Source organism: Podarcis muralis, chromosome 2 (assembly GCF_964188315.1).
Source record: "Podarcis muralis chromosome 2, rPodMur119.hap1.1, whole genome shotgun sequence".
Taxonomy (NCBI): domain Eukaryota; kingdom Metazoa; phylum Chordata; class Lepidosauria; order Squamata; family Lacertidae; genus Podarcis; species Podarcis muralis.
Genome location: NC_135656.1, coordinates 32,712,199 through 32,737,349, shown reverse-complemented (window position 1 = coordinate 32,737,349; position 25,151 = coordinate 32,712,199). Strand labels below are relative to the sequence as shown.

Genomic DNA, 25,151 nt, shown 5'->3' with positions numbered 1-25,151 from the left:
GTAGCTAGCAGTTGTAGCTGTGTGATGGGTAGACTACAGTCCTTATGATTCTTTGAGGGAAGCAATGGCTATTTCAAGTGGTATAAATGTGCTTCAAATGTGGCAGTGTGAAAATGTAAGCTTTTCTGATTTTTTAATGGTTAATTTTAACCAGTTTTATCTTTTGTATTTGTTTTGTAACCTCATCAGATGCCATTTAGGAATTAAGCAATATATTACATTTAATTACATTAAGTTAAAATATATAGGAAAGTCATCTGCCTGAGATAGCCGCCACCAATATGCAAAGGCAATCCTGGTCTAGTTGGACCCACAGTCTTAGCTAGTTTAATGTAGCTTTTTGTGTTCCATGATTTCAGGAAAGTGCTTTTTAGGGGAGATCCATACCATAAATTTAAAACATATGACTTCCCCCCAAGAATCCTGGGAACAGTAGTCTGTTAAAGTGGGTCAGAATTGTAGCCTTACAAAGGAGAAACTACAGTTCCCATGGTTCTTTGGAGGTTGCCATGTGCTTTAAATGTGCATTTAATGTCTTAGAGGTAATCCAACCAACTCCATTGCCTTTGCCATAAAGAAGAATGAATCTGCTTACTGGGTATGCCCTACCACCCTTTGAGGGTTCTCTGTGTGCAAAGCTTTCTGTTTCACATGATGGCTTTTTGGGTTAAGGGTGTGTGTCTTGGTTGCATGGAAATTGACCCTTTGTATCAAAGGTCCAAGTTAGGAAACGTTGGGTGAAAATTAAGTGGAAGGGATGCTGAAAAACCAACACATGTTTCAGAAACAAGCAGAGAAACAAGAACTAGAATTCAGCACCCAGCACTGTGTTGTTGTGGTGTTTTGTTTGGGGGTGGGTGTACCCTGATAAATGAATTTTACCCTATTCGGATTCTGAAAAGGGAACAGAGGTCACCAGTTCCACTGGAGGAATTCTTCACATCGCCACAAAAATGGGGCAGTTTGAAATAAGAAAGGGCAGCTAATTCAAATTTATTCAGATGTTGGCTTCTTGCTAAGGAAATCTGGTCCTGCTCAACAGACGTACAGCTGGTTGGAGATGGTATTTTTCAGCCACTTCTGGACCTTGACATCAGGAGGTGTTCAGCCACATTATGATATAGCTCTGTTCCCTTTGCATACTCTTCCTACTGTGAGTAAAATGGCCATCTCCCCAGTCTTGCATTTGCAGACTGGTTTTGAATAACTGCCAGTCCTACATGTTGGAGAAACGAAGCATGTGTGGGGTGAGGTCCTCATTTGGTTAGGTTGGAGGTCAAGTCCCTTGGATGGTGAACTGTCTCCAATTAAGCACTTGGATCTTTGCCACAGGATGCACCTCCTCATCCTGCTCCTTTATCTTCCAGAGCTTTGATGATTTTATCTTTGCCTTCTTTGCTGTGGAAATGATCATCAAGATGGTTGCACTAGGGATTTTCGGGAAGAAATGTTACCTGGGAGACACATGGAACCGTCTGGATTTTTTCATTGTCCTGGCTGGGTAAGTCAGACATTAGTTCTCAAACAAAGGGCAACTTTCTTGCTAACAGTAGCTGAGGCTAACTAATCCCCAGCTGAGAAATTCATTACTGTGTATGTTTTCTCATTTTTAGTAAGTGTACAAAGTAGCTGAGAATGTATGTAGAAAGCTTTTACTTAACAGTGTACCTAAATACTGTCTATAACCCCAAGTTTCCAGTTGCGAAATGCTACTTTTAGATGTTTTGAGATATGCAATGCCGATAGCAAAAACACCAGGAAGCTGATGATTTATGCCCGTTTAAAATTATGGTACAGATGTGTCTGAACATTTTCTGAACTGTTTTCTGTTACATTTTCTGTTACTCTGTGACATTAGACACACTACAAATGTCTTACTAGAGATTTATGAAGTGTTTCATAAGCTCTTGCCAAGGTTTGCATTATTATTTTTTTCAAACTTTGAAGAATTTTCTGGGTTTCCGACTTGAAAGCAATTCCTCTGCCCTTTTGATACCAAAGGCCTAAGAGTTGTTTATAAGAACTTGTGGACGTGGAATATGCAGGATGAGGATATTGTTAGGATCCAGGTGCAAAGAGAAGAAAGCTGTGTTGTGAACCAAACAAATGTTGCCAGTTCAAACTCTACCCATGCCATATTGTAATTTTTCCAAGACTGTGCATCTATGCAGGTTTTTCTTTTTCGTAACATGTCTCCTGTTTCTGGATGTCTAAGTACATGCTGAGTGGCAGATTTGGGGCACCCATTTTAAGAGCAGGAGTGTAGATAATGGATCAGATACAAAGTGTATCAAGAAGTTCCTCACAAGTCTAGTCGTGCAGTTAGGTAGTTTAAGACTCTGGATTTAGGGCCTGCTGTCTGCCTCCATCATTAGATAGTAATGTGTATTCACTTGCTTCAGAATGTCTGGAGCAAGTCATGCTGCATTTGTGGGGACTCGGCTGCCCTGACAGCATCACTGATCAAGTTCCACTGCATAGTCCCTTGTTCAATTTCAATGGGGCTTGGTCAGGAGAACCTTCCATTGGGTTGCAAGCAGAAGGTTTCGGGCACAATCCCTGGCATCTCTATTTGAAAAGGATCTTGGGTAGTAGGGATGGGCTAGACCTGCCCAAAGAGGGTTCCTCGAGAGCTGCAGCCAATCAAAGTAGATTGTCATGGCCTAGATCAGTGCTCTTCAACCTTGGGTCCCCATATGTTGTTGGACTTCAACTCCCATCATCCCCAGTCATCTTTAGCCTGGGGGTGATGGGAGTTGGAGTCCAACAATATCTGGGCATCTAAGGCTAAAGAATTCTGGCCTAGCGAGACCAATGATATGTATTGGTATAATGCTCATCATGACAATGGGAAGGAGTCGCCATTGGATTTTCTGCCCAAGAGAGCAAAATGTCTTTGCGCAGCACTGCCAAGATATGCAGATACCTCATTCCTTTTTCGGCACTTCAGATGGCTTCTTTGTGTGTGCTGAGATCATCCAGGAATTCATGTGTGGGAGGAAACATCCTTGGGCAGTGGTCCACCGTCATATCATTACCAGATTAGAAGAGCAACTGAATGAGCACTGTAAACAAAAGCATGACATCAGCAGAGTCCCCACCACCAGTCGCCCCATGTGCCTTACTTGACACGTGCTGTACAAGCAGTACAAACCACACTCCTGTCCAACCACTGTGGTGTCCCCAGATTTCTGCGGCACTCACAGTGTTAAGTTTTGCAGACGGCAGCAACAAAGGAATGCCACAAAACCCCGCTTTCCTTTGTTCCCTGCCAGCCTGTGTGCTGCTTTCCATACTGTAAGGTCTTTTGCTCCACAGATTTGGGCGGACTCAGCTGGCATTCTGCTCAAGTATTTTCTCTGGCTCCAGAAATATTGGTAGTCTCAGTTTCATGCAGATTGTCCAAATGGATGAGGTTTCAGCGAGTTTGTTTAAAGCATGGAGGCTGTGTTCCAAAAAGGGAATATTTTAGTCAAAATGTGCGTGATTGCCCTTTTGTTTTGAGGGAACGAAACCAAGTTTTTGCCTTTCATGAAGTGTTTTTCTTTCAGAGGCACCTGGTTTAAATTAAAGGCTCTTTCTAGCACCCGAGAATCTCCTGGCTGAGGCTTGAAATCCACATGAAACGTTCCTGGCCTGCAGCCAGGAAACGGGTTAAGTTTCCTTGACACATAAAGAGCTTGGAGGCTCTCTCCTCACCTTCCTATTCATAAAGAGTGCCCAGAGTCTATTAGGGTTCTGCCCCTACTCCCACACACCCCTCCCATATAATTAACTGGAATTTCCTGGAATGGACTGGAGGATTCTAGAAATAAACCACAACTGCAGCGTTTTTCCAGGTTAGGAAGTCAGCAGCAAGAGTTCTCCCAGGCTACTAGAAGGTGCCATGCTGTTGTTCTTTTTTTCTAGAGTGTTGGGTGCATGTAAAACTACTGCCACTGCTAATAAAATAGCATTTGTGTAGTTCTGCACTTGAGTGTCTTCAAAGCATTTCACATACATTATTTCAGTAATCCTTATAACAGGACCTGTAAAGGAGGTTGGTAGTTTTATCTCTACATTGCACATGGCTCAATGGGTGGGGCTAAAGAAAAGTGCCACTGGCTTGCTTAAAGCCATCTAGACCACATGGGGAATGGGATGCAGAATGAGAGATTTGAATTGGGAAGTGTCGCAACTCACATTCCTAACCATGGTAGTGCATTAGCTCTATTATCACCCTTCTACTCCCGGTATACCACATATGGTTTTTCACAGAGTGCTAAAACACCCTACCCTAAGAATAACAAGTTTCACATTCTAGATTTGAATGTGGGTCTATTCCAGCTGAGGTGAGACTTCCCTGTTGAAACCCAGACACTAAGATTTTAAAAAACAACAACCCAGCAGACTTTTAAACTGAATTCTGCTTATATAGTTTTAACTCCTTTTTAGTCTTATTGTATTGGGTCCCCTGTAGAGACGACTGTGATTAAGTGGTATATAAGCCAGGCATAGGCAAACTCCGGCCCTCCAGATGTTTGGGACTACAATTCCCATCATCCCTAGCTAATAGGACCAGTGGTCAGGGATGATGGGAATTGTAGTCCCAAACATCTGGGGGGCCAGAGTTTGCCTATGCCTGATATAAGCTATTGAAATAAATAAAAGGTGCAGTGGAGGCCACCCAGCATTCATCAGAGGAGTCTCAGCGAAGGAAGTATGTTCTGGGTCTGGGGGTGCGGGTTGTTTAGCAATAGCAAAAGCAGCAATAGTGAGCCTTTGGCAGCTCTCCTCAGATGCCTCCTGCTTGGGCACCAGTTACCCAGTGAGCAGGGCTTATAGTGACTGCGCACCACCAGGGCTTTCTTCCGCTGTCATTTAAGTAATCTGGTGAACTGGGTTCGCGTCTCTGCTCCTCCACATGCAGCTGCTGAGTGACCTTGGGCTAGTCACACTTCTCTGAAGTCTCTCAGCTCCACTCACCTCACAGAGTGTTTGTTGTGGGGGAGGAAGGGAAAGGAGAATGTTAGCCACTTTGAGACTCCTTCGTGTAGTGATAAAGCAAGATATCAAATCCAAACTACTACTACTACTTCTTCTTCTTCTTCTTCTTCTTCTTCTTCTTCTTCTTCTTCTTCTTCTTCTTCTTCTTCTTCTTCTTCTTCACCAGAAGGTTGCTGCAGGTTGGCTTGTGGCATGAGGTCTGGCACTAATCACAGTACTGCTGGATCAACCTTCAAAATGCATGCTTTCTTCTGAACAAGGGTGCAACTGCAGCTATCCTTGGCCCGTTGACAATGTTATGTAGCGCTGCCTGTATAGATTGTTTTCAGTAACGGCCTGCCATCAGATGACACTTGCATATTAAGTAGAATAGACTGAATGCTATATCAAAGCTTTGCTTTAAAAGACAGGCAGATGGGCATTTAAAAAATCTGACATCTTTTGTGGACTTCAGTAGAGATGAGAAGCATAAACAAAGCACCCACTTTGTTAGATGAGGGGTTTTTATTTGGGTCTTAAAATGAGGCTGCCAAACTCTTGTCCCTATCCTGTACTATTCAGGGATGGAGAAACTGTGGCCCTCCAGATGTTGAGCTATCAACTCCTATCAGCCCCAGCCAGCATAACCAATGGTCAGGGATGATGGGAGTTGCAGCCCAACAACATTTGGAGGGCCACAGGTTCTCCATTCCTGTTTTAAAGAAGTTTGCTTTATGAAACTCCTGAAAGGCTACTCTTCCCTCACTGCAGAATAAGATTTGTCAGGCTTCCTAGAAAGATATTGCCAAGATTTTCTGGGCATTTGTTAACTTTGGCTAAGCTCTGAGGCTCAGATGATGGGCTGAATGTGTAGCAGGGAAAGCAGAATGAGACTTCCTGCTGTTTTGATCAGCTTTATAGCTTGGAACCAGTAACGTCGTCATTATTATTATTATTATTATTAATTATCATCATCATTTATCTTAATTTATTTAACAGGGCAAATCCAACCACATTTTGGGGTGAGGCTTGCTTCTCCTGAGCAAAAATTTAATTAAATGGAATCTAGGGGTGTTCATATTATGTCCCTGTATGTCAGAGCAAATCTGTAGATACTAGGTATGGCTAGCTGAGCTTACATTCAGGCACATGCTACCCTGGGGAGGCCCAGTTGCATCACTGTAACTATGAGGATGCAGCTCACCAGCTCAAAGTTGTCCCTGGGGGGAAATCTTGAAGAATGCAGAGCAGATTTGTGAGCGCCTGTATTCTTATCCCGAATCTACGTTGCATTGCTCTTTTTCTCACCGATGCATTCTGAGAGTCGCGTGCAAAGAAGACAGCATGTAATTCTGAACATGTGTTAAGCTGGCTGAGTTGAAACCCAGCCTAGGCTTCCCTCCTATGCTTTCACTTGGCCAATTTAACGCAGTCTAATAACATCTGCAGTCTTTTCTTCTTGCCAGGCTTTTGGGGCCGATTAGAATGTGCTTAGAAAAGCCCTTCTAACGTACCTTTCAAAGGCCAGTCTGGACAAAATCTTCCTCGGGGTTATCCCCAGTTTGCTTTCGGTAATGATCCTTGCCTGGAGTATATGAGCAGCAGCAGTTTGGCTGCCTCAGCGGAGACTCTCAAAGATGAACAGCCAAGAGCCTGGAAGTTGGGAAATGACAGACAGGAGGGATTTGGGGTAGTGAAGAGGGGATGGAGCTTGTAGGGTTGTAATTGCACCATTTATTTTGATGGTAGTTCACCCAGAAATCTGAGACATTTTTATAGCTTCTTCCTGCTTGAAGTTGTCATGTACTGAGCTGTTCTGTTCTGCGGGTGGGTGAGGTGTTTAAAGGGCTGGAGACAGACAGGTGTGTTTCCCCCACCCCTGTATTGTTAAAGGCAGCATGAAAGAAAGAGCTCCATTTGCATTCATCCCATTTGTTTCTAGTAAACAGGTTTTGTGTGGTTACAAAACCTGAAAAAACTATTTGACCAGAGGCAACAGTTGAACAAAAGAAACGTATGTTTCTGGGAAGATACGCCTTTCTCAAAATCAACCCTATTCTTGGTCTCCAGCTGCAGATGAGATTTGCCGGCTCTGCAGGAAGATGACTACCAGGAGAGCCTATGCACAACTGTCAATCGCAGCAACTTAGAATTTATCTGGTTTTAATTTGAAAAGTACTCTGCAAAACTACTTTAAAATCTTCTCTTGTAAGAATCTTGTGTGGTCAAAATTACCGTATTCCCATTTTGTAGAAGGGGAAGATCCTGGTTCCATTTCTCTAACCACTGTCCATTATCTGATTAATCTTCTCTGAGGCTAACATGATGGCATTATTTGTCCAAACAATTAAACTATCTGAATGTGAACCGTTTCCATTACATTGCCTCTTGATTAGTTTTATTCATTTTTATAACTGGAGAAGAATATAATGTAAAAATCCATATTGAAGGTGAAATGACATGTTATCTTACCATAGCTTATTCAATTTTAGGGTAGGGTTCCATATCAGGCTTGCAAAGGAGGCTGTAGACATGGTTTCATAAGGGTTTCATCTGAGGTTTCAGACCAGATCTACAGCTTGGGGAGGCTTCTGGGAAGAGGGTTATTTTGAAGACTGGAGGCATCTGCCTATATAAAATACACTAGGCAGATGCCTCCAGTCTTCAAAATAACCCTCTTCCCAGAAGCCTCCCCAAGCTGTAGATCTGGTCTGAAACCTCAGATGAAACCCTTATGAAACTATATATACAGTGGCGTAGCGTGGGGGGTGCAGGGGGGGCCTGCTATATAACAAAATTTCCTTTATTCAGACAGTGACACAACCCCAGTGCCATTTCTGGGCCAGGTCTTCACAGCTCTGCAGGCATATGGGCATAAGACTTTTGGTCCAGACATATTACAGCTTTGCCATTGACTTCTGCTTGATCAGCTTTGTCACTTGCTTTAAGATTTTCCTTCTCTTTGAGTGTCTGAACTGTTCCCATCTGGCCCCTGTCAAAAGCAATCTAGCTGACAAAAGATCCATAGTTTAAATGTGAAATGAAATATCATTTCCCCCTCTCCCACTCCCCAAGCTCATTGACTTTCTCCTTTGTTTCACTGCTGAGGAGGACACAGGCCTCTTCCTTTTTACTTTGTTAACTAAAATAGCACACCTTTCTCCATTCTAGTGAGGTACTTGTAAGGTGTTCAGAATGTTGCATATTTTTCTGTTTCAGATTCCCCCACCTCTGAGCCAGCAGGCAGAGAAATCTAATGGGGTGACCCAGTACTAGACTGCTTTAAAATAACATCTCTTGCAGATCTGTTGTTGAGTGGGGTTTCTCCTGATAGGTTTTACTATTCCTTCCCATGCAACATCTCCACAAAGGATATCTCCCACTTCCATCTGCAGATAAGGCAGCTACATTTGAGAAGCGCAGGACCTGACATGTTGCCAGAGGTAACTAAGGATGTAACATCAGGAGAGCACTGCCCTTAATGACTGTCAGGCCAAGGCTTATGAGGAGAAAATGTTTGTGCAAGCTAAAAAAATACCCAAGCTGTAGTAGCTGATCCAGGCCTGGCAGAGTTTCTGTCTGTATGCAGCAGGATTTGGATCTAATTACATTTCACACATGAGGCTTTAAGCAGTTCTTGCTTCATTTCAGCTTGAAAGATGAATAGGAAACCAGCTTGGGCCAGAATGTCCATTTGCAATACAAATGCTTCTCTCTCCTGTCTTTCTCATTTATAATAAAAATGATCATATGTTCACATGCATACAAGTGTAAGGGACTTGAGCCTCACATTTGAGGAAATGTTCCAGGCAGGGCAGCTTCCTAATCGAAAAGTCCATTCACGGCATGGCAATCCTGCTTTCTTCCAAAGTTCTGCCTGATAACTTTTCACTTCAACCTAGACAGCAGTATTGTAGAACCTGTGACCGTCCCAATGTTGTTGAACTACAGCTCCCATCATCCCTTGCTCATTGACTGCTCTGGCTGTGATTGATGGGCATTAGAGTCCAACAGCATCTGGAAGACCACAGGTTCCCATTCCCTGCTTACACAGTAAAGCTTTGTGCTTGAAAGAAAAGCACATTGATGTGGAAGAGGGGCAAAAAGTTTCACAATAGCCTCCCCTTTACCTTTTTCCACATCCAGTTTGTGGTTCTGGTTTGGGTAATGCTACTTCCTGCTACTGTTGGACATTATTATTTCAGTACAGAAGTGAGGTTACTAAGAGAGCACAGCTGTTGGAAGTGGAATAAGATAGAGTGATACCCAATGACTAGCATTGGTTATCACCCATGGAAAGGATTTCCATGTAAAAGTGGGAAAGGTTTCAATAATAATAATAATAATAATAATAATAATAAATATTTATATCCCGCCCTCCCCAGCCGAAGCCGGGCTCAGAGCGGCTAACAATAAGTGTGTGTGTGTGTGTGTGTGTGTGTGTGTGTTTCACAGTGTGCAGTGCAGCACATTATGTTGTTCCCACCTACCTACCCATATGCACTTTTATAGCAGCTGCCTTTGGCATGTGTAATCCTAGTTTGAGATTGGGGCCACCTCCCCTCTGTTTCTCATATGCCTTTCAAGTCCATAATTAAAGGCAGCATCCAACTAGTTCATTTGGTCAGCACAAGGATTTACACTTGCGCAATGGAAGTTTCTCCCCATGCGTGCCCCCAGCCTTGCCAAATCTGCTCTGCAGGATTGGGGGGAAACCCTAGAACAGATTAAAAAAAAAAAAAATTATTGATTTTTCCATGTATACTTCTTCTAACAATATATCTTTAACAATTTTTCATATTTCAACCCTCCTCCCCCTGGACTTCCCTCATACTCACATTTTGTTTTATCTCCATATTGTTCATCCTGTGTATTGTTTCCCCAAAATTTTCTCAATACATATAGTCTTATTTTTTTGTTGTATACAGTTGTGATTGTTTACTCAAACCCTGCCAATGAGTCCATTTCTTTATGTTGCCTCTTCATATATGTTGTAAATGGTTCCCATTCTCTTTTAAAGTCTTTGTTGTCCTTTTCATGTAATTTTCCCTAGAACTGATTTAAGGGGAGAAGAAGGTTTACTTATGGAACTATTTAGATGGACACCATCCTCAGTTCTATTCCAAAAGATAGCTTAATCTTCAGTTCAGAACCACCTCTTGCAGGCATTGATGTAGGTCCAGAATCCCTGAGCTGAATATGTGCAATTAGGGGCTGAATTCTACATGGGGCATGTTGAAGAGCTATGTTTTAAATTGGCATAGGTTTTTTTGTTTTAAGTCCTACTGCTTAGCAGAGTCTGTGTACAAAGGCGTGAGGTGGTAGTGTCCAAAGAATCAAACTGAGTTTGTGGCATTCATTATCTAGGGCAGGCATCCCCAAACTCAGCCCTCTAGCTGTTTTGGGACTACAATTCCCATCATCCCTGACCACTGGTCCTGTTAGCTAGGGATGGTGGGAGTTGTAGTCCCAAAACAGCTGGAGGGCCGAGTTTGGGGGTGCCTGATCTAGGGGGTTCTACATGCAGCTGGGCCCCTCTGAAAATTATGCCTTGCCGTATTAGGTTGTCCAGACTGAACTCCAGGAGAAGAAATTGTTTCTTTGTGACAATATAATACAACTATTAGCACTACTCATAGAGGATATAGTATTTGCCATACTCCCCTCTAATTATAGCTAAGCTCATTGGAGATTAGAGAGAGAATGCTGCCATATTATCAGATCTCATTCTTTTTAAAATACAGCTTTGGCTAGAACAGAGCTCCTCATAGAAATGAGAAGTTTTGATGAATCACATAATCATGGGCCATTATTTCAAAGGGAATTCTGGGAAATGGATATTGAAAGAGTAGTTAAAGGTTGACAGAAGCTGGGAGGCAGACCTTTGCCACCCAAAGAATAATATAAGTGCAGCATCTAAAAGTGTGAATTCCTCAAGCACCGAGGGCGAATTCTTTCACCCCCAAAATATGCAGAAACTAAAGTGCTTCTTAGAGTTGGTGAATATATGATGTATTCTTATTTTCTGCCTCTTTGCAGTTTGAGTTGTGACTTCTTAAAGCGCCATTATGCTTTCCTTTAAACACAAACCCCAAAGGGCAGGAGAATTAGTGACTCTACAGAACCTGACCATGTAAGAGGTTCCAGATGATGCACTGAATTGATATCATAGAGCAGTGTGGTTTTCCCCCAACCCCAGAACTGGATTCCAGGGAATTTGGGGTCCCTTATCAGAAGTTCAACTATGGAAATATCAGTACAGTTGGGCAGGCTCAACTGCTTGCTCACTACCACTGCCAACCTTCAGCTGAAATTAGGCCAATTCAGGGCAGTGCTGGGTGTGTGCTAGAGCTGGTTCTCAATTCATATAATGGTTAGGTGTCTGGGCGCTGGGCCAGTGCCTTCCTAATACCTAAATGAAGCTGCATTACCAAAATGAAGCAAATTATCTTGAAATTGTATAATTAGCCGCTAGATTTCTCAGTATGGTACTTAGGCTGTGTACCCATTACTAGCTTAAAAGTAGCTAGGATGTTCTTTTTCTCAATTTGGATCAAAACTGGTTCAGAGAAAAGTGCATAAAAACACGATATTTTGTAAGAAACAACAGGATACATACCCTATGTATTGCGGCTAACATCATATGTGCACCCCTTCCCCAGCCAGCAGTGGGAACACACTGGATGTAGAGTAAACAGATGTATTCAGTCTTAGTTTCCAACTCTATGGGATGCAAACTATTTACTAGAGCATGGTCTGAGGACAGGGCACATGATGCAGCCATCTTGTTGAGGCTTAGCCACCTTGGGGACCCCCCCCCCATGTAGAACCACCTTGTCCTCCAAGATGCGGGTGGGGGCAGGGAAGAAAGGTATATCCCACCTAATTCTCAGATGATGCTCAAGGCAGTAACAAATAAGAACATCAGACATTATTGAAAACACGTATCACAGACCTCAATCCTCGTCAGAATATTGAAACCAAAATGTCGACATAATAAACCTCCCATAATAATAATGTTTCTTAAAACAGCCATCAAACTAAAGCGACGTTAGACATAAACCAGCCACCTTGAAACAGTGAGGTGACAAATATCCATTGTAACTCACTTTCCCAGGTTACCATGAGCCCAAATGTAATTTCATCACCTTTATGTTCCCTTTGCCTTTTCTCATTATTAGTATGGAGCAGCTAATTGTGACAGATGAGTTGCTGCTGTTTAGTGTATTCATTAGTTTTTCTATGTATATAATGTACAGTATATGAGTGAATGTATCAATACCGAGTTAGGAGTTCCCTTTCTAATATGGGTCAATTCTGGCTGTTTCAGCAAATGTAAGGATCAGAGCAATAGGATGGAGACTGGTTTCCTTGGATTTCCACCATGGCACCCCCACCTTGTTTTTAGCACTGGAGGATTTGCTGCAGAATAGCAGCACATTTCCAGATCCATTTTGGCTAATATCCAGTCGAAGATCTGGGACATGCCGCAGGAGACGATGACGGAATTGTCCTTGTCTTCGGAATTAGGTTTAAAATGCAGTATCCAAAGCTTTTAATTTTTTTGTGAAACATTTTCTCAATATAGCAAATCATTCCAAAAATATATATCCTCAGATGCACATATTTCCATGCATCTCAAGACAGCTTGCACTAGAACAGGGTGTGGAACCTTTGACCCAACAAATGTTGCTGGACTACAGCTACCATCGCCCATAGCCATTGGCCATGCTGGCTGGGACTGATGGGACTTGGAGTCAAACAACAGCTAGAGAGCCACAGCTGCAAAAAACAAACAAACATGGGGATCTGGAATGCATGTTATTTCTAGGAGGGGTGCCATACCAACTTAAAGTTCAGTCAGTGTTTACTTGGAAGCAAACCCCATTATGTTCATTGGTGCTTAAAGGGACCCCTGACTGTTAGGTTCCAGTCATGGATGACTATGGGGTTGTGGCACTCATCTCGCTTTATTGGCCATGGGAGCCAGCGTACAGCTTCTGGGTCATGTGGCCAGCATGACTAAGCTGCTTCTGGCGAACCAGAGCAGCGCACGGAAACGCCGTTTACCTTCCCGCCAGAGCGGTACCTATTTATCTACTTGTACTTCATGCTTTTGAACTGCTAGATTGGCAGGAGCATGGACTGAGCAACAGGAGCTCACCCCATCGTGGGGATTCGAACAGGTGACCTTCTGATTGGCAAGCCCTAGGCTCTGTGGTTTAACCCACAGCGCCACCCCGTCTCTCAGTGGCGCTTACTCTCGGGTAAATGCGCATAGGATTGCATCCTCGGAGGCACTGGTCCCCAACCCCATTTGTTGGCTGCAGGCCTGTCAATGCTTATGTCCAATCCATCAAATTCTGATAGGCAAGTGCTTTGCAAGATATATGAACTGTTACCATTAACTACTTGTGATAATGATTCAAATTGGCAGCATGCCTCAGTTTCTAGATTTTAATTATTCCTGAGCGTTATTCAAGTGTTTTTGGACTGTGTTACATGACCTAAGTCAGCGAGGCTAATGCAATCAGGAGAAGCTGGATACTTAGGTTGGGAGTTGGACCTTGAAACACCCTTTGTTATCATTAGACTTTTCTGAAATCACAAAGTATTTGGGCAGGAGAAGAAATCTGCAAAATCTATAAGCAAGCAGTTTGAAGCCCCATCAGGTTACCTATATATAGTTTGTACCATAATGTTGCCATGTTAGGAGCTGGAGTTAGAAGATTAACGCTGATAGATAATCTTAGTAGTAAGCATGGCAGTCCTTCTGTGTTAGAGCATATACCCCGACCCAAGTCTAGAGGAGCAATGGATGTCCCTATTTTCAAAGCCACATTTGCCAAGATCCCTGGCTTTGCACGTACTTCTGTTCCCTGTTTTGAGCTGGGAGTGTCAGATTCATTGCCCTCCCGATTAAGATACCGTAGTGAGCAGCATATAATGGACATTGGCTGAGTGATAGTTGCAGGTGACAAAGCCTTCAAATTTCTCTCTGCTTTTCCAGAGATACAATGTAAGCTACCTAGACGTCATTTTCTTTCTGTCCCCTGATTGCTTAATGCTCTGTCTCGATTCTGATTGCTCCACTTTGTAGATAATAAGGAACCATGACATCCAACCTGGAAGATCTTATGGTGTACTTTAAAGAATATATGGCAGAGCTTTCTCTTAAGAAGAATAAAATGCAGCCCAGTCATTTCTTGTATATAATTTCACATCCTCAGGAAATGAAGTGGGTTGGATGTGCTGACATTGGGTGTGTGTTGCTCTAGAGAAGGTCCCCAAGGTTCCTTGTGTGATATTTCTAATTTGCATGTTGGAAATCTCCATGGAGAACCATGCCCTTGATTGGCTATGAAGACTGCTGCTTCTTTCCCAATCAGAATCTAATCCAGCAACCACCTGTCTTCTTTGTAGAATAATGGAGGGCCCATTATAGGTTCATTGAAATGTCCTACAAAGAAACAAACAAGTCTGTACCAAGTTCAGATTCTAGCTCAGTCCCCCCCCCCCCCATGTTATCATCTGTAACCAGCCTGGAACAGTCTTCAGCTCAGGGAGCCATCTTGTGGCTGATTTACATGGAGCAAGTAAACATATCATTTCATGAATCCTCTGCCACTTCCAAATCAGTCAATGTTGTGCTTGTGTGGTTCCTAAAAATTAGTATAGTACTGATGCAGTTGAACTTTCATAACTTTCAAAAGCACAATCCTGGCAATTGTAATTTGGTGAAGGTACTAATTTTCCCTTAGAGTTGGCCCAAAATTCCCCAGAAGACATGTTTTTAATGAGAACATTTCAGATATTTCTCTTTATCTCATCCTTACCCTATAGAAAAAGAAAGCAACCTTGCAGAATTTTCTGAAAATGTTCTACACCATTCTTTTGTGGCAGCTGCCATTCCTCACCTGCTCAGTTCCCCATGCTCTGGAGCAGGCATAGGCAAACTCCGGCCCTCCAGATGTTTGGGACTACAATTCCCATCATCCCTGTTAGCTAGGGATGATGGGAATTATAGTCCCAAACATCTGGAGGGCCGGAGTTTGCCTATGCCTGCTCTGGAGCAATGCTAGGACTATGGCATTGTGGAGGATGCAAAACGGTGGCTAGGTTGCCAACACAGATGCTGCTCTTGCTACTTGAAGCAGCAGAAATAAATAAAGCCTTCAGGGGGAGGGGGGACGGACCCTGTTCAGGTTCCCCTGCAAATGGTGAACTCCATCCCCTAGGTGTCCTGCTCGCACTCAGGCAAGGAGGACAAACAGCCGGTAGTTTAATTCTTCATTAACAAAAGCATGCTTCACAGCAGCTTCTAAGATGCACCAAAAACACATTCACACACGCTTTTAGCAACTACATAGCTGGCATTAACTTGCCCAGGCTTGTGCCCTGGCTGAACAGCTGAAACAACAGTGGGACCATGCCCCCCTCCCAGCTTAAGTATTCTTTTCAGATGGACTGTGCACAAGTGACCGGTGACTTCTCCTATACCCAAGTCGCCTCTGCACTTGCCTATTCAAGCCCCTCCTGGTTCCAGAGGACAGTGAAGATTTGACCGCCCTGCACCTCACCTGAACAGCCTCTTCCTCCACATTCTGCACCTCATCTCCTGCTGCTGACTGCTCAGGCTCTTCCCATTCCTCCAGCCTTGGCTCTAGCCTCATGGGCGGCACAAAACCCCATAATTAGCTGGTCCTCTCTCTTGGGTTGGCCTCGCCCCCCCCTCCCCGCCCAGCCTTTGCCACACACTCTTCAGAGCCCTGCCAGTCCCTGACACCAAGAAAGTGCTGGAAAAATTTCTTGCCCCTGAAGAAATTTGGTGAAATGGACAGACAGAATTCCCCTGTCTGCAAATGGAATATTTTGAGAGGGGATGTGCACACAGCTCTTGACTCCCTTGCTCAGGTACCCGTGCTGTAGATATGCCTTCTTGATGTGCAAAATGCAATTCAAGAATGGTAAACCACACTTCTCAGATGCTGTGATAAATTAGAATTGGCTGGGCGGGGGTGTAGAGATTTCAATCCCATTCTAACCTCCAGTAAAATAACTGCATCTTGCCAACCCCTGCTTTAGCTGGGTGACTTTCAACCCACCATACGCATATGTGGGCACTTCTCCTCCTGACAGGGACATCTGCAGGATCATTCTCTTATAGGGGTTCCCACATTGTGAACATCTGATGCTCCTCCAAGCTCTCACCTTCTTTTCACATTTTTCCCTTGCAGCGGTTATGCATATTCACAACTTGCTCATAAACTTCCAGTCAGCACAAAATGAACTGCTCTGATTTGGCTTTGTATGCAGTTTAAATGTTTTCAGATCTCTTGGTTTTAGTAGACTGGTATTCTCTTTATTCCCAAGTCCGTCCGCCCCCTCTGTCTTTTGAGTCTTTTCTTTTTCTTTTTGCTTGCACTACAGGAGGGATTGTAGAGTTTAAGGGTGCTTCTGCAGCATGGGGAATCACTGCGCAACTGGTTTGCTACTCCAGTGCTACATTAGAAGCATAGGAAACAACACCTCGAAAAGGGTTATGTACATAGAATTGTAGAGTTGCAAGGGATCCTGAGGATCACCTGGTCCAAGCCCCTGCAATGCAGGAATATGCAGTCATCCCATACAGGGATTGAACCTGCAACCTTGGCGTTATTAGCACCATGCTCTAACCAACTGAGCTATCCAGCCTGAATGTGTTGTGATGGAATCCCACCCACCCCCTTCTGTTCCCTGCAGCTCCCTTGGAGCAGATTGACGGGCAGGGAGAGGAGAGGAAGGGGAAGTCCCATTGTGAGAACAGATCTGCATTCTGACACCATTGGATACAACCCTTTGTGTGTTGATCTGATGTCTATTTGCACTGGAGTTTTTCTCTGCCATGCAGAGACAGCATCTATTTCTCATTCTAAGAAATCAGACATCACTCAATCTAGTAAATATGGTTCTGGCTGCAAAGGAACTTTTAGAAGATGCTTGCAAAATTGCTATTATGCAAGCAGCTACCTTTAAGTAGAAGGAATATAGTAAGCCATTAAGTTACTCAGGTACATTCCACTAGGTAAAATGAAGGTTATGCTGTACATCTATAGCTGTGCATTGTGGTGTGTCATGGATGACTACTGATAAACTTAGTTGTTGCATGTGTGGAACGAGATCTGTCCACTCGACAGGACTTCCTCCCCCATGCACCCCACATCCCCTAAATCTGCTCTGGAGGGTTGGGGTGGGGCAGAACAGCTTTAGGGGGTGTGCAAGGGGACAAGGGGAAAGTCCTATTGTGTAAGCAGACCCCATTTCCCACATGCTTGCCCTGCTACACTGAATTCTGCCCTGTATTCCTAAATTCTGCATGTTCAGAGTAGTCTCTCTTCGAAGTAGTTCTACACAGGTGAATGGTTCAGAGTTGGCTCATAAATGACATTTTCTGTACCTCTATGTAAGAAAAATGAATCCAGAATTTGCAGCAAGTGTTTCCTTATTTTGCTACAAGTTCCCAGACAGGCTCACCTGAGAAATGAACTTGTTTATCAAAACTGCTTTCCTTATCAGAATCTCTAGCAAAACTGCCATCCAGAAGAAAAACAAACCAGCATTAGTTTCCTCAGCTGAATCTTACTTCACATTATAGTCTTGGAATGCTTGTTGCTAGGGGAAGATAAGAAAAACTAAACTAAACAGAAAGATGCTGAGCTGAATGGATAGGATATTAGGGGAAAGCGCATCCAAGAGGCTGCTTTATTTCTGTTTGCAAGCCAGTGTGCCACTTCTCTCTGCCGGAAAGGACTGCAAGACATTCTTAGAGTTTTATGCATTCTTTCTCCACAGTTCTCCTGCCTTTCCATGGCTGGGAAGAGGATGCCTGGAGAAGCATGTTGATGGTTATAAGGCCACAAGAAGGCTCAGACTTCTCTCACTGGCCCCAAGTTTTGCCTTTTGGTGTTTTAAAATTATTATTATTATTATTATTATTATTATTATTATTATTATTGGAACTTTAAAAAAAAATCCAGTCTCTTTCTGTGTTGCTCGGTGCACTCTCTGCTTTGATCTGTACTTCAGCTCTTGAGCCGCTCTGTTTCGTTTCCCCCCATTTTCACTATAGTACGGAACATTAAACGGCAAAACCTCTTCCAGCTTTTGACCAAAGTAGATGAAATGTTGTGGCACAGGAGTCCCTCTGGAGTGGATTAAATCCGACAGTTTGCAGACAAGTTCCATAGTCTGTTTGCGGGGGGGGGGGGTGTTCTTACCTTCAAATGATGACAAGGTAGCTGAGTGCACATTCCATTACAGTGGTACCTTGGTTTAAGAACAGCTTAGTTTATGAACAACTTGGATTAAGAACGCTGCAAACCCGGAAGTAAGTGTTTTGGTTTGTGAACTTTGCCTTGGAAGCAGAACATGTTCGGCCTCCTGTTGAGTGTGTTCCATTTGTAAATTGAGTCCCCCCGCTGCTATGGGAAAGCAAGCCTTCCGGACTTCCGGAACGGATTAAGTTCATAAACCAAGGTACCATTGTATTTCTTTACAGATTCACACAAACTTTTCTTTCTGGTGGTTGCCTGTGTCCTCCAGGTGACTTTACAAGCCTCACAACAAACTTACATTGTGAGTCTGTCTCGAATGCAACTTGTTGAGTTCTGAAGAACTCTGGCTTTGCTTGTTTCTTGTTAAAGCAGTTTTTGGAACAAATTAAATAAAGCTTTTAAGTTCTTTTTTTGATTTAAAAAAACCTCGCATTCTGTGTTTTACCAAAAAACAATCCAGAGCTCTTCAGTGTTCCACAGGCAACATTTTTTTGACAGATTTACTTATTGCAAAGCCCACAGGCCTAAAGAAATATTGATATTACATAGGAAAACATAGAGCTGTATCAGGACAGAAAAGGACAGAGCAACATTAGGCTTTGTGTGTGGGCAAATCTTACTTGGCGGGGGGATATGGACATGGCACTTTTACTTGGGTGGTGTACACTTGGGTGGTGGGCATGGAAACCTCCAACGTGCCCCAAGTTGCCCACTGAGATGAAGCAGGCGCCTTCACTGTACTATTCGACACTCGCTAAAAACATTCTTATTTAGGCAAGCCTATCAAGATGCTCAGAAAGTTGAAGCAATTTTAATACGCTTTAGTATTTTATTTTTTGTATATTTTAAAGTACTGTTGTAACTTTTCCCTGATTTTATTGCTTAATCCTTATTGTAAACCACTTGGAGGTGTTTTTTGTTTTTGTGTTTTTACAAGAGTGGCATATACATTTTATGAAATAATAAAGGAAAAAAAGAAAGAATTCTTGGCATGCTGGTTTGGTCCCCATTGAGAGCTGATATAAAAAGGTAAAGGTAATGGACCCTTGACAGTTAAGTCCAGTCACGAACGTCAGTGTAGTGTACAGAGTTTTATAGCCAAAATTAAGAGGTCCTGGTCCCCAAGGAAGTTGGAATCTGAGCCAGAGAGAGAGAGAGAGAGAGAGAGAGAGAGAGAGAGAGAGAGAAGTTTAAAGCTTTGTTACTTTTGGGAATTAAGACGGAAGGGGTGTGCCATGGCCACATGGAATGGATGGGTTTTGCGAAGAGGTTTGAAGGGAGAGAGTTTGCACATATTCAGGAAGTGAGTTCCATCCATGCTGTAGCAGGGAAGAATGGGGTGGGGTGGGGGGTGTTCAAGTGAGCCTGAGATTTTCAGATTTAGGTATTTCGACAGAGATTTTCAGTTGGCCTGTTAATGTTGGAGGAGACAAAATCACAGAGGCATATGAGAATCAAGAGCTAAACGAGAGGCCGGCGGTTTGAGGGAGGGGGTGGCAGGCTGAGGATAGTTTTATAGAGAAGTTTGTGCTAGATACAGAAGGGGATGGGAAGCCAGTGAAAAGACCCGAGGAGAGATGATGTATGATCTGAGCCATGAGACGTTTTGGCAGAGGACTTTCAGAGGTGAGAGAACTGAGGTGCAAATTGACTGGTGAAAAAATGCTTCCACATGCTGACATCAACATGAGGCCTCACTTGGAGCGATTCCCACGAGTCTTTTATTGTGTGAAAATGATTCTGTGAGATAATTCATATAGGTACATATAGCTTGCTCCAAGACGATCCCATAAACGGAGACGTTGCTCCTGCTCAAATGGCCTTTGACCGGGTCACATGTCTTGAAACCACAAAACAAATCAAAAGCATATTATTTTTATGCTAACTGGGAAAGTTCCTCCCTGGATGCTCTCATTCCTCAATGGTAAAAGAATCTTTGGGAAACTTTCGGCCCTCAGAAACTTTTTTTGTAAAAGAGCATTAAAATTGCAGACGATAAGAGGGACGGGAGACTTTATAGAACAGTTTATGCTCATGAACTTTATTCTGATATGATAATTAAACCCATAATTAATTCCTCCAGGACCCTTCAGTCATGGACAGAAGTCCTGCTAGGGAGTTTTTCTCCTGGCACCATGTGTCGATTGTTTGATTTGGGATGCGTCTAACTTTTTTCCTGCAGAACTCTGATGTGTTCCCTTTATTTCTTGCTTTTTTTCCCAGCATGTTGGAATACTCTCTGGACTTGCAGAATGTCAGTTTCTCAGCTGTTCGGACCGTCAGGGTACTCCGGCCGTTGAGAGCCATTAACAGAGTTCCTAGTAAGTAAAATCTCTTTTCTCCCCATTTTTTCTCTCCCCCTTGAAACTAGCTCATTATTTCTGACAATCTGGAAATAAGTGGGACATTTTACATCTTTTCCAAAATCCCATTTAACGCGCTCGCCTACATCTCTTGACCACGCTGACTGCTATTATGACTCCCCTCATGTAGAACCTGATACCAATGTGCTCTTTTTAATGAATAGTCCATCCATCTCAGCCATCTCCTCAAAAAAAGAGTGAATAATTAATCAAACAGACTGGCAAGGACTTGGTATTTTGTTTCCCTTGCTTGAACAGTGCTTCTGGAAAAGGGTCTCATGTGAATCACTTTATAGGAAAATTAAAAAATGAGTTTGGAGGCATCAAGGAGATGTGATGGGAAAGAGAGGGTAGACTATTAGAAACAGCATATGCCTCTCTGTGTGTACATGCTTGCACTAGTATGAAAGATGATGTAGAATAGGAGAGGAGAACCTGCAGCCCTCCAGGTGTCGCTGGACTCCAGATCCCATCATCCCTGACTTTTGCCCATGTTGGCTGCATACGATGGGAGTTGGAGTCCATTCACATCTGGAGGCTAACAGATTCCTTCCTAGGGCTGCCAGGTATAGCTTAGTTTAAGGGAATTACTCTTCTTTCAAATATAACAAGTCCTTGGACCATACTGGATTCCACTTATTTCAGAGTGCTCTGGAGTGTATGCTCAGCCTATGGCTCCTTGCTGTATTATTGCACGTCTCCAAGCAGGTTCCAGGCACTTACCCAGGTTTCCTTTTTAATGAGGGACAGCAGAGACACTGGTGTCAACATATGGTTTATTTACATGTATGTGCAACCTGAGCCTATGATGGAGGGGCTCACACCATCCATACCCCAAGAAGGTCTTGCTTCTTCCATTGCCACAGCCTTGAGTTCCAGCAAAAATCAGGCATGGCTCTGCCTCGTAGACTTCAGCCTGAATCCATCTCCTACCTCTCACACACCAACTCCACCTTTGACTTTCTAACAAAGAAGTGAAGGTACCCACTTGCTGTTTGGCTGTTTGGCCCAGAGCCACTTCCTTTGTTACTTTAACATCCCATACTTGGAGAACCATTACTGAGAAACTTGTCTAGCTATTCCAGCAATTTGAATCCTTGCTGGATCCAGGGACTGTGAATAAGGGACCCCCCCCAAAAAAAAAAAAATTCACAACACTACTTTGCCCGATCCACATCTTCAGCAATGCTATGACAGCTTTTTGTCCTTCTCCAGCCAATGCTTTTCATATGATCCATTTTATCTGGGTATGTCAGTGTGAAACAAGGTTTCTTTGACCTTCCAGAAATAACAAGATGGGCTACATAGCTCACTTTCCTCTCGGCTCTCTGAAGAAAAGCGGAGAGAAGAATGAACTGAAATAATGATTTTAGGGAATTGGGGATTTTTGCACACACATTTTTATTTTTATTTTTAAATCTCAGCCTCTCTTCCTGGATTGTTGCTCTATTACTCTTCAGTGCTTCTTGCCAGGACTTTCTCCCCTCTAGATGGTGGGGATTTCAATCCTGGTCCCAAGCAGGGGACTTCCTTACATTTTCATTTCAGAATGCCTGCCCTGTTGCCATATATTGACATTTGTAAGGTGCTCTGGCAAAGGTGAAGGGCAGGTATAAACATTAAACTAAGGTGTAGCCAGCTGACCATGTTTGAGACTGCCCGACCCTCGCCATCAACAGGGATGATTGAATCTGCCAGTGTCATTTCCCCTGAATTTCTTGTTTTCCCCCAAACTTAATTTCAGGTTATTGTTTTCTTTAATAAAAAAAGATGCAAGTCTTTGAGTGCAATTCTCCTGACGTACACATTTCGGCAAGCAGTTTTTCCTAATATAAAGCATTTTTGTATACACCAGTCGGTGCATTTTTTAATGTATGCTTTCTCCTTGCGAACTGCTTAGAGGCCTTTTCTCATGTAAGCACTCTATACATATTGTTAAATAAATAAATAAATAAATGTACTAAAATAATATATGCATTTTGTATACTTTATATTGTTTGAGAGCCGCATAATTCAGAGAAGTGAGAATTTTTGAAGGATAGCTGTTTTCAGTTTGCATATTTTTTCCGGGAATTTTGAATTAGACAGATTCACTTTAGAATGCACACTGAATTTAATTTATCCCCCATGCCTACCCATAATTAATCCTGAAAAATGATTTCAGGCTTTCGATGGTATGTGCATCTTGGGGTTTTTTTCCCTCTCTCTCTCTCTCTCTCTCTCTCTCTCTCTCTCTTGGACTCCCAAAGGTTGATTGTGGTTCCTTGACAGCATGTTACTGGTCAAATAATTTAGGACATTATGAAATGCTCTTCTCTTACCTATATATCTTCCTAATACTTTCCAGATTATTATTTAAAAAAAACAAACAAACAAACAACCATAAAACTTAAAACAAGATGCTTTGTGCTAGTGATATCAATACAGTAACAGCACCTAAATATTCCGAGGAAATTTCATTTGCATCTGATGTCCAGTGTATCCAATCGACCAGAGTATCTAGATAAATTTGGGGTCTCAATCCTTCCCCTCTGTTTAACACTATGCATGAGTGCAAAGCTTTGTAGTGCAAAAGAAAGGACCCATCTTGTCAAATTAGCCAGTTACCTTGACAACATGAGGTACTCAGACTGTGATCCATCTGTCAGAAGCCGGAAATTCCTAGGCTCTATTTGCTTTTCTAATCCCATTAAATTAAACTTAATCTGGCAGGATGTTCCCTGTTGTTATTGTTGTCGCTTTTATCATTTTATAGCTCAAGTATCTTGCTCACAATTTTTTTCCCCACCTAGCAGAGCTGATGGATGGCTGAATTTATCTGCCACTGTCTAACTGTGGGTGTAATTCATTTAATGTGTTTGCAAATCCCGGGTAATTCATCTTCGCTCCTGTGCAGCAAAGCTAGGACCACACAGAAGCATAAGGAAGCAAGGCAAGGAACAAGTATGAATCAATAATAAACGCAGGGACCAAATACAAGACATTTAACAATAGGCTGGAGGTGCTGGTGGTGATGGGGTATATGTGAGTATATGGAAGGCAGGCTATTATTTTGTTATGGGAGGAAGAAAGTAAAAAAAAAGAGGCGATCTGATGACATAACAATGAAAAATTCTTGCTGAGGTATAAAGGTAAAAGAAATGGCTTTAAAGGTTTCTTTAAATAAGATCAATATGAACTGTGTTGTGGATGAAAGAGACAAGAAAGAAGAGAGAGAGAACAAAAAGAGATGGAGGATGAACAGAATATTACAGAGATGTCGGGTGAAATCATTTTTTATTTTTTTTGCAAATGTCAAGTTAAGTCGCCATCAATTTGTCTTTCTGTTACAGAACCGAATGTTCCTAACGTTGTACGAATTAACTGCCTTGTAAAGTTCTGCATGTTTGCAGGGAATGAATTAGGATGGGGAAGGAGATTTTAATTTATATTGTATTGCGATAGAAGGGAATAGGGTGGTTCTGAGCTTGCAAAAGGAGTGTAGAATGGCCAGGACGTATGAGAATCTAGGGTTGCTACCTTCCTTCCTGTGATTTTTACACTTCCGTGGCAGACAGAAATTCACAGGTGAATTTTACAAGCAAAGAGAGATGAGGTGAAAGAGAAACTTTAACTGGTTAAACACATTGCTGGTTGATGCTGAAGGAATAGGATAATTGCTAGAAGAAAGGTGGTCACTGCAGTTCAGCTGAAACATGAGAGGTGCAAGAAGTTCAGGAAGGGAAGTTGGGGGGGGAACCCCTAGACTAGACATGCATATGTGTGGCAACACAGAGGCAGGGTGTGTTACTCCATTGTGGTGAAAACCTAAATAGTTGACATTGTGCTGCCCTGTAATAGTAAAACTGCCACCCCAGAGATATTTTCTCACCCTGTCTAATGGTAGGGCTGGCCCCAGGTCTGCTTTACATGCTTCATTCCCAACAGCAGTAGGTGGTGTAGAAGGACAGAGCTGGAGAGATGTCTTCCCAACACCGGTAGGGCAGGACAGCCATGAGTTTGAGATGGGGGAGATGCACTGATGGCTTTGCAACCGAGTCCCATCATATACTGGCTGCTAGTGAGTCTCAGCATGAAAATCGCTTCCACATGGCTGTGTTCTGTGCGGTGACTGTAATGGCTGAAAGCCGATTTTTATGTGACTTTCCCTCATCATGTGGAGACCTTCTGTGTTAGCATTGCTCTCCTGCCATAGAGTGCACCTGTAGATTGAAACATATGGCATAGGGCATTCAAACAGTCACTGTGCATAGTGACTTTTCTTGCCAACTTTCACATGGGCCTCAACTGAATTGCAATCCTTTGCTTTCTAAGAGGCCCAGAAGTTTGGTGGCATTGTACATATTCTAGGTTGGCATCACCCCCATCTTTCACGTTCCAGGCAGCACCATTGGGTACTGTGGTCTGGTGCTGAAACCACCACCGTACCATCTATAGTTTCACAGTCACCGTGTTATGTGGGCCATGACAATATTTTCCATGAGTTTAGATTAGCTGTTGAAGAATTTAG

General features: G+C 42.9%; 1 protein-coding gene across 15 annotated transcripts in view; it reads left to right on the top strand.

The window, feature by feature from the left end:
• Positions 1-25,151, top strand: part of CACNA1G (calcium voltage-gated channel subunit alpha1 G) — a 323,096-nt gene that overhangs the window by 156,963 nt on the left and 140,982 nt on the right. For all 15 annotated transcript variants that reach the window (XM_028716551.2, XM_028716569.2, XM_028716593.2 and 12 more), the window contains exons 3-4: positions 1,368-1,501; positions 20,502-20,599. In XM_028716551.2, the coding sequence (XP_028572384.2) occupies positions 1,368-1,501; positions 20,502-20,599 (232 nt within the window). The remainder of the gene's footprint in view (positions 1-1,367; positions 1,502-20,501; positions 20,600-25,151) is intronic.